General features: G+C 46.0%; 1 protein-coding gene across 2 annotated transcripts in view; it reads right to left on the bottom strand.

Moving 5' to 3' along the window:
• The window catches only part of eml5 (EMAP like 5), an 85,527-nt gene extending 75,449 nt beyond the window's left edge, over positions 1-10,078 (bottom strand). For both annotated transcript variants that reach the window (XM_018764075.2, XM_018764073.2), the window contains exon 1: positions 9,539-10,078. In XM_018764075.2, coding sequence (XP_018619591.2) covers positions 9,539-9,735 — 197 coding nt within the window. In that variant the 5' untranslated portion in view covers positions 9,736-10,078. The remainder of the gene's footprint in view (positions 1-9,538) is intronic.
• Position 10,079: the final 1 nt, after the last annotated feature.

A 10,079-nucleotide genomic window follows, 5' to 3' on the forward strand; every position in this document is an offset into this window, starting at 1 on the left:
GCAGGACCCCGCCAAACCCTCTGTGTCACCGCACCCCCCTTACTGAAATGGTGCGATATAATTAAATATAATTTCGAGAGCCAACATTGCTTGTAAGATGAAAAGAAAGTGAGAATGACTGGGATTTATCACATTTTTGAAACTTGGAAACCAAAAGAAAAAAATGAACACTCATAAGTGTGAGGGAATGTATTCCTCAAAGAGCAAAAAGAAGACATTCATTTGCACAGCGTGAACTAAGAGGAAAGTTGTTGGTTTGTCACGATTTTAATTTTAGCTCCGTTCTGTGATGCGGAGAACGACGAGCCGGATAAGGCGCGAGACGGATAGTGTTATCGAGGTGGGAAAGGGGGCGGAACTGTTGCTGCGAAAGGTGCGGCTTTAGGAGACGACTAATTCGGCACCGTTCTCACCTTGGCAACCTGGCGGGGAGGAAAGAAGTGAGATCTGCCATCCGAGTAGATAATCTGACATGCAAAGATGATCGCGGCAGCACACAGCAGCGGTGTGTAGGAAAGAAGGCTGGCCCTTAGAGACGGGGAGCCCAAGTACTGAACGGATGGTGCCGGTTCTTTTGGTACATATCTACTCTCACCTAGATCTTTCCATACCGTTCTCCTAAGTGACCCTTGAGGATCGGGTGAAATGCAAAGCTCAGTGTGTTGTGATCCCGTTCTCACCACCTCCCACACAGTGGGAAATCTCTCTGTTCAGTTTCATGTTTTGAACATGACTGCAAAGAAAACTCAACCTGAATCCAAGAGCTGTTTTTCCAAAGCATTTACATTTATTTATTTATCAGATGCTTTTCTCCAAAGAGACTTCCAATGAACTCTATGCAGTGTTATCAGCCCACACATTTTATTCACCAAGGACTGCTAGACACACTACTTACGATGGATCACTCATCCATACATCAGTGGAACACACACACACTCTCTCTCTGTCACTCACACACTATGGGGGAACATGAACAGAATATCTTTGGATGGTGGGAGGAAACCAGAGCACCCAGACATGAAGAGAACATGTAAACTCCACACAGACTGAGCAAGGATCACATCATCTTGCACCACCCAGGTGCTGTGAGAGAGCAGCGCTACACGCTGTGCCACCATGCTGCACATAGAAGTAGGTTAAAAAAACGATTCCACCACAACTAGGACATGTTAGAGCACCTGAACACAGAGATCTCCCATCCAGCCTGCTGGGAATGAGGTCTTGGCTCAACTCAGGAGACACAGGCTGAACCAAGCGCAGTCAGACCCTTGTATGTATTGGGCCCCACGAGCTGTGGCTCCCAAGCAGCTGCTGCCAATACTAAATGAATAGGTGAGAACGCCACAGCCAGCAATGTGATGTTCTTACTTCGACAGCAGCACAACGAAAAAGGTCGGTAAAAGTTACACAATAGTACATGAGATCGTCTTTGAATACTTTCTCAACTGAAATTGTTAGGACTGAATTTTTTAAACAGATCCTTGATTATGAACTAAAAGTCATCACGAAATTCCAGTTCTGTACTTTTATAACTGTTCCGGGTTATTAGGAAATGCACACCGGGACCGGTTACGAACATTGAAGCTGCAAATTTCGGAAGAGTGACCGAGCGTATTTTATTTACTCTTTTATTTAAATTAAATGCGGCGCAAACGTCACACACATTTACACAAACCACACACAGAGAATGAATGAGAGAGATTAAATTCAACTCATTACACCCCACGGGGGGCGCGGTGGCACAGTGGGTTGGCCCGGGTCCTGCTCTCTGGTGGGTGTGGGGTTCGAGTCCCGCTTGGGGTGCCTTGTGACAGACTGGCATCCTGTCCTGGGTGTGTCCCCTCCCCCTCCAGCCTTATGTCCTGTGCTGCCAGGCTAGGGTTAGACTCTGGCTCCCCGCAACCCTGAATGGGACAAGTGGTTAAGGAAATATGTGCGTGTCATCACGACCCAGACATCAATAGCCAGTGAAAAAAATTACAAAACTAAATAATGGGCCCCTTAATAGGAATCTGCGTGTCAGACACGAGGACTGGACGCAGGCGAGTTTGTGGACGCAATTGCGGGTTGATCTTTAATCTCGTAGATCAGGTTCAAGGGACAAGGCAAGATCAGAGTCAAGAACAGGCGTGGGTCTGTCCAGGGATGAACGTAGCAAGGCAGACAATCCAGACTCGGCGGTCAAACAGGGAACAGGCAAGGGTCAAAATACAAGGACAGGCAAGACACAAGTGCCGAGCGAAGCCGCTGAGACCGCAAGGGCACAGGGCGATCGCGAGAATCCACGCATGGGTGCGGACGCGAAGCCTCTTTTATCCCTGCTCTTCCTGAGTGGGCGCAGGTGTCTCCGCTTTGCTCGTTCCTGGGGGCGTGACACTGCGAAGATTAAATATTTTCCTTTGTAGTCATTTTAATTTCAATTTTATTTTACCTCGAAGTAAATAAAATATTAAAATGTCTTGCTTAAAGCCTTTGTTTATTGTACAGTCTATTTATTAGAACTATATACGGTATGAGGTTTTTAGAGAGTCTGCCCAGTGAATAAATTGAGGTGGGTGTCTTTTATTATCATGCAGTTTTTGATTGCGGGGGAGGTGCGGTGGTGCAGTGGCACAGTGGGTTTGACTGGGTCCTGCTCTCTGGTGGGTCTGGGGTTCGAGTCCCACTTGGGGTGCCTTGCAATGGACTGGAGTCCCGTCCGGGGTGTGTCCCCTCCCCCTCAGCCTTACGCCCTGTGTTTCCGGGTTAGGCTCCGGCTCCCCGTGACCCTGTATGAGACAAGCGGTTTCAGATGGTGTGTCTGTGTGACTTTTTGATTGCACAGATAATAAAGCAGTTTGAAAGCGACCAGATACCAAAGAACATTGCACACGTTTATGGGGCGAATACGTCCCATCCTAGTTAGCAGTTTGGTTGTGTTGCCAGTCGCAATGAGACAAATAGTTGGTATTTCATCTTAAACATATAAAGCAGAACGTAGGATTTTATGGAGCTTATTTTTCATGTATTTTTAAAGTAGACTTCAATTTAACAGCAGGGGAAATTGCATGAATTACATTACGGGATATCCAAATATGAATGAATCGACATTGAATTCATGTAAAAGAGCACGATTAATTACTTTACCTTCTACAGTAAATGGGTAAATGCTGCAGGAAAAACAATGTTTTGGGTATGATACAGAGCAAGGCAATATAATGAATAGCATCACAGAACTGAATAAATATGTAAAAGGACCTCATATTAAAGTCTGACAGTGAGATATTTCAAGTCATTTCATCAGGATGCAGCTGCTTTTGCACACTAGTAATATGTGTATCTTAATTCAGATGTGGGGTGTGTGTGTGTGCCAGGGCCTGCTGTCCGGGGGGTCTGGGGTTCGAGTCCCGCTTGGGGTGCCTTGCGACAGACTGGCGTCCCGTCCTGGGTGTGTCCCCTCCCCCTCCTGCCTTGCACCCTGTGTTGCCGGGTTAGGCTCTGGCTCACCGCGACCCCGCTCAGGACAAGCGGTTTCAGACAGTGTGTGTGTGTGTGTGTGTGTGTGTGTGTGTGTGTGTGTGTGTATGTATATAATATACACCCCACATCTATTATCAGCAACTGCTTCTTCTGCTCTGGGTCATGGGGGTCTGGAGCCTATTCCACAACCATTAAATGCAAATATTTCCTTGAACTATTAATCTATTTACCTTAAAACATATTATTTAGAATAATAATAATCTCTCCTGATCCTGCTAATAATGTGCATGCCGAGCAATGTAACAAACAGGGTTCACGCAGAATAGCTCGAGCAGCAAACAAATGGAGCGTAGTGAGATGACAGGTGACAACAACGTTTTATTCTCCAAAGCTGGTAAGACCGGGTCCATGAACGACAATCTAAAATTAAAACGCGAAGCGAGTCGTGGGTCAGCAATCAACCACTTTACACGCTGAGTTGCTGGCCACCGTTCAATACAGAGAAAGCATAAAATGAGCTAATATTAAAACGTAGCCTTTAAGTGCAGAATTTAGGGCTCTCATGGAATATGAAGATCCAGAACATTTACATTTACAAGAGAAGAGAAGAGAAGAGCATCAGGTCTCAGAATCCAGAGCAATGACAGCAAGAACTTGTCATGTGGTGGACAACAATCAAGGAGGAGAACCCGCCATTTCTTACTCAAGCATAAATTTGCCAATTTCCAAACTAATCTATTCTTCTCTCTTAATATGTCCAAATGTCAGGGAATTCACCCTTTATTCAGCACCAGCGCATTTCATATAAAATACAGCATAGAGAAATTCTGAATGTGAATTAAAATTTTAAAAGTTGTCATTTTCTTTTTTATTATCAATATCCTGTGTTTCGAAGTTGATGAAATCATTATAGGGGTATGTCTGAGGGAAAGCAGAGGGCGCACATCCTGCAGCCGTGTCCTGACACATGCGTCCTACTACTTTGCGGGGGACTCGACCATAGAAAAGCTCCCAGTTTCCGTCAGCTGGAGAGATGCATGGAAGAAGAAAAAAATCACAAAAGGCAGTACAGTCTATTTGAACAGAACAAAAGCAGTATCCCTGGCCTGTATTTGTTGACACAGAGCTGCCATCATTTATAATATAATGAGGCCTAATGTGCCCATTTCACAAGGTGCATTAGGCCTGCTGTGTCTTCTGTCACACGCACGACACATGCTGTTAAGGCAAACATCTGTCATTTTGCCCTCTTAAAGCAATAAAAAGCCAGTGAGGAAATAACCATAATAACCATGCGTGGCAGTTCAGATAGAGAAGCAGGATTACTTCAACAGACAAACAATACAGTTTTTAGTTCCCACTTTCAATGTATATCTCAGGTTTTATTCATTCCTCAGTTGCATCCTCTGTTTATCGACTGCTTGAAAAAAACAAGAAAGATCTTTGTAGTTACGTGTATATATAAATATATACACACACATACTGACCGAAACCCACACATACACACACACTCACTGAAACCGCTTGTCCCAAGCAGGGTTGCGGTGAACCGACGCCTAACCCGACAACACAGGGCGCAAGGCTGGAGGGGGAGAGGACCCACCCAGGATGGGACACCAGTCCGTCACAAGGCGCCCCAAGCGGGACTCAAACCCCAAACCCACCAGAAAGCAGGACCCAGTCAAACCCGCTGTGCCACCGTACCCCCTATATAAATATGTATACACATAATTACATACATATATAACGTGTGCATACACACACAATGAGTGCAGTCACTTGCCCTGAGTAGGGTCACAGCAAACCGGAACCCACCTCAGAAACACAGGGCGCAAGGCCAGGGGGGGAGGGAACAGAACGCCAGTCCACCGCAAGGTGCGCCAAGCAGGACTCAAACCCCAGACCTGCCACACAGCAGGGCCTGGCCAAACACGATGCACCACCGCATCCCAGAATGTATACTGTATATATTCAGCACTTGGGTGGTGCAAGAGGACGTGGGTTCGATCCCCGCTTAGTCTGTGGAGTCTGCATGGAGTCTCCCCATGTCTGCGTGGGTTTCCTCTGGGTGCTCTGGTTTCCTCCCACAGTCCAAAGACATGCTGTTGAGGTTCACCCATAGTGTGTGAGTGACAGAGAGAGTGTGTGTGTGTTCCACTGATGTATGGACGAGTGACCCAGTGTAAGTAGTGTAATCTAGCAGTGTATGTCACCGCGGTGAATAAGGTGTGAGGGCTGATAACACTACATAGAGTTCACTGGAAGTCACTCTGGAGAAAAGTGCCTCCTAAGTAAATAAATGTGAATGTATGCATGCAAATGTCTGCTGATAAAAATATATAAATATTCCTGCATATATATGCATGCATGTGTACTGTATATCAGCAGAAATTCTTATATATGAGTGAATACATACACAAGGCTTAAAAGTATGTGAACTCTGTAGGGATGATCAATTTTCTTAAGAAAAATATTAAAATAAATTTATAAAATCTAAACGATAAATCTTAAACTTATAAAATGAATAAATGATTATGATTTACACTCCTGATTCTACTTACCTACTCAGTTTAACCAACACAACTCGGGCTTCACTTATTTTTGCCCCTGCGCTACTTGTGCGTTTCTACTACACACATGATTTCCTCTGAAGCGACACATAGAATTGATCCTTACACCTCTGTTATGACACATGAGAGACACTGACTCTCATTGAATTGCCATTTTGTGGTAAAAATAAGGGGCACGTGGGTTTCGCATGCTTTCAAGTAGCACTGTATAAAAAATTGAGAGTACAAATAAAATATTTATTAAATATAGCATACAGTTTATGTGTGTGTATGTGTGTTTATAAATTCATTCATGTACACATTGTTTAACTGAGGCACGGCAGCAACAGTGACTGCCTGAAACAAACATGACAGATTAGTATTTTCACTCCCAAATGGGCAGAAGGGGCAAAAGCTCGTGAGCCGAAATGTGTGCTTTCCATGGGTCTAAGACCTGATGACCAACAACCTTGAGCTCGGAAAGACACGGCCAAAAAAATCTTAATACTAAATGAGCACGAGACACTAGTGGGCAGCTGTCACCAAATATAGAACAGACGCCCTGCATTAATTTAGCATGTATGAGAAAGGTATGCTCGTCCCGAGGGCCAGGGGTTATGCCTCCCTTTGGAATATGTAATCAGAGATGGACCACCTTCTTTCTGGTGTTCAGACAAGGTAACCCCAGGTTGTGCTCTCAGTGCTCCAATGAATAATGCAGAAGGCAGCCAGCTGAATAACGGCAACATATATACCTCTCCCCATCTCCACGCCACCATGCATAATGGGCGGTGAGTGCTGGGTATGGGTCATTGTTGCATCAGTAAAACACACCTCATTCCGAAAAGGTGATCCATGTGAACTCCAGAGGGCAGGTGTGGGGAAGAACCAGGTGGCAGGCAGACAGGCAGCGAGCTGTTGCTTTTCGTTATACCCGTCTGAAGTCCAGAGTCACTTGGACAAGGCCATTTTAGGGATTAGATTTTCACAAATTTTAACTGAGTTCCATGTATTTGTGTACGGGAACCATACCTAATGCCCATTATAGATTTCAAATAATGATAAAACAGCATTCAATTTCAAGAAACCCATAAAAACGTTAATTTGCATAGAACTAATACCGGTATGATGTCAATGCAAGAAAAATGAAAAAGCACATGGTACACTTAATCATTATTTACTGTATAGTCTATAAAGTGTGCAGGGGGCGTGGTGGCACAGCGGGTTTGGCCTGTGCTTGCTCTCTACTGGGTTTGGGGTTCGAGTCCTGCTTGGGCTGCCTTTCGGTGGACTGGTGTCCCGTCCCGGGTATGGCCCCTGCGTCTCCTCCCCCCTCCGTCCTGTCTTGTCGGGTTAGGCTCCGGCTCACCACAACCCTGCTCTGGACAAGCGATTTCAGACTGTTTGTGTGTGTGTGTGTGTGTGTGTGTGTGTGTGTGGGGGGGGGGATAAAGTGAAGATTGTCACACCCACACCTCAATCTCAAGCACCTGGTTGTAATCAACAGGGTAAAAAAAGCACCACTCCACCACTGCCCAGATGTGGAATCTCATAGAGACAACCATCCCACTGCACTTCTGAACCTTTGCCTTGCTTCTGCTAATCTGCTCCCTATGTCTCCTTCTTTGACCCCCCTGTCCATCTCCACATCCCCAAATCCTTCGGATCACCTCTGGTACCACGTTTGCCCCTCGAGCTTGGGCTGCCCCCGACCACGAGAATTGTTTTACTCCTCCGAATCTCCAGTGGACGATCCTGCACCTGGGTCCACTCTCCTCGGTCATGAGTCCTCAGTTGGGGCAAAAATATAGTGCAGCGTTTCAGTGGCACTTTCTACCTATGGATCTGTACCAAGAGCAGAAGGCGGAATGCTATGCTTTCACTCAAAAAATGCCAACACAACTGCTTTCATGCACTCTTCCGATCCCATGCTATATGAATAAGGGGAAACAACAAAAATAAATTAATATAAAACAAAACAAAAATAAATAAATGTATTACGGGATGTCTGTTTTAAAAACAAATTAGATGATTGCTTTTAATCAAAAATGGAGAACTACTTTAAAAGCAAATCTACCAGACTTCCACCTTTGAAAATTATGTGACGCTGGCATGTTTTACTTCAACTACCAACAAAGCGAGCTGTTTCAAAATCTAGCTGCTGATGAATGGAAAAAAATCTATATTTTACATAGAGTGCGGTCATTTAATACCAGGCACCTCAACAATGTAGCTCTTTTCATCCTAACATCTATCAAAAGTTTACATTTACAGTGGTGAAATAAATAATAGATGAAAAATACCAAACACTGCTACTGATGTACTTGACTTAACCACAACAATGCTGCCTTGCTTTGAAATAACGTATATATGCAAAGCATAAGAAGAAAGGCAATAATGAGAGAACACGTCACCTCTTATCTGTAACTGAGCACATCCTGCAGAAAAGTGTATTCTGTAAGAAAGATGTCATTTTCAACTGCAACTGGAAGCCAATTTCAGCCTTCTTAAAGCACTGGAGATGAGGGATAGTCCTCACGAAAGCTCGAGAGGTTGTGAGGTCACTTCGCCACACCTGCTCAATGCCATGTGGAGGCCGTGGGGGCGGAGGACGGAAATATAGAGCACAACTGATAGGGATATACCGCGATGCTGCTCAGTCACAAACATCAGAGTACAGTGTTGAGAATAACGTGCCCTGTGAAACAGTAGCGATTCCAAGGTAAAAAATGACCAGCGTACTGTATATCGGTAAAGCCACACCCACACCCACACTCTTCTCCAGGGCTCCTCAGTCAATGACCATCAACTGCTGCTCTGCCTTTTCTCTACCGCAGTAAATCTCCGAATGGCATTTGGAAGAATCTCCTCTTAAACTGTCACTTCAACAGATTAATAAGCAATGTGCTCCGAAGTGCCAAACAGTAACCGCAGACATTCTGGGAACAAGACAATATTCATCCAAGTGAGAGCATCCAGCTCGCCCCAGCTGGGCACTGGAAAGAACACAGGCTTTAAAGCAGTGTTTATCCGTTTAAAACACAGTATAACATGGCAACATTTCAATGCGTCCAGTGGCTCCCTCATTTCACTGGTTGTGTGTCTATGGAAGAAACTGTATTTGCCTTCTCTTCCAGACACCTGCTGGGTGACTGTAAACCTTCAGATGTCTAAATGCCAATGAATGAATAACTGTGATCTCAGCGAAAGGATAAATCGGGTTCTGAAAGCAATAATGTGGAAGGCGATCGAAGTTAAGGGGAAGAATGGGCGCGCGGGCAGCGGCAAGTTGCTCCACTTCGGCGCTGTCCGGGGTGCTGAAGGTGACGGGGCGGGTGGGCGGTGGGAGGATGGGGCGGGTCGCTCACATGTTTGCGCGTGTCCGTCCACTCCGGGACTCGGACTGGGACGCGCACGGAACACCATCGATCGCCGATCTCTGATAATCACTGGTACGTCACGTGGCGTCGCGTGCTGTTTGATCGCGGGCGATGCGCGGTGCGATCCCGGCGGCGGCCAAGCCGGATTACCTGATTATGTCATCGTTGTGACCCAAGTAGAATTTCTGCTTGTGCTCCCTCGTGTTGTAAACCACCCCCACGCCGGCCACGAAATACACGATCTCCTTGGCGGCGGTGTAGTACAGGTTGTTGCGGCACTGGTGTCCGCGGTAGCCGTAGACCCACTCGAGTCGCAGGTGACAGTTCGGAGCCGTTCTGTCAGCCATGTCCGCGGTTATATCTCTCTCTCTCTCACTCGACTGCCTGCTCTTTATTCAGCCACCGTGCAAAGCGTCATTCGTTCAGTCCCTTCTGCTTATCCGCGCATCCTGCAGTTTGCGAAATAAACACCTAATACTTGAACGCTACACTTCAGTCTGTGTGATCCAGCCAGGGCGTTTTCTCAAAATATTTCTTCTTAGTTAGTGCATCTCGGTTCTGGGAGCTACTACTGCATTTGTCCGACGATCCTCCCGGTAGTTGACGGCTGAGAAGCGCTTCTCCAGTTGCCGGCCCCTGTAGCCCAGGTCACGCAGCTCCACCGAAGACCGACTGACTCCAGCTGCTGTCA

This window comes from Scleropages formosus, chromosome 15, assembly GCF_900964775.1.
Source record: "Scleropages formosus chromosome 15, fSclFor1.1, whole genome shotgun sequence".
Lineage (NCBI taxonomy): Eukaryota > Metazoa > Chordata > Actinopteri > Osteoglossiformes > Osteoglossidae > Scleropages > Scleropages formosus.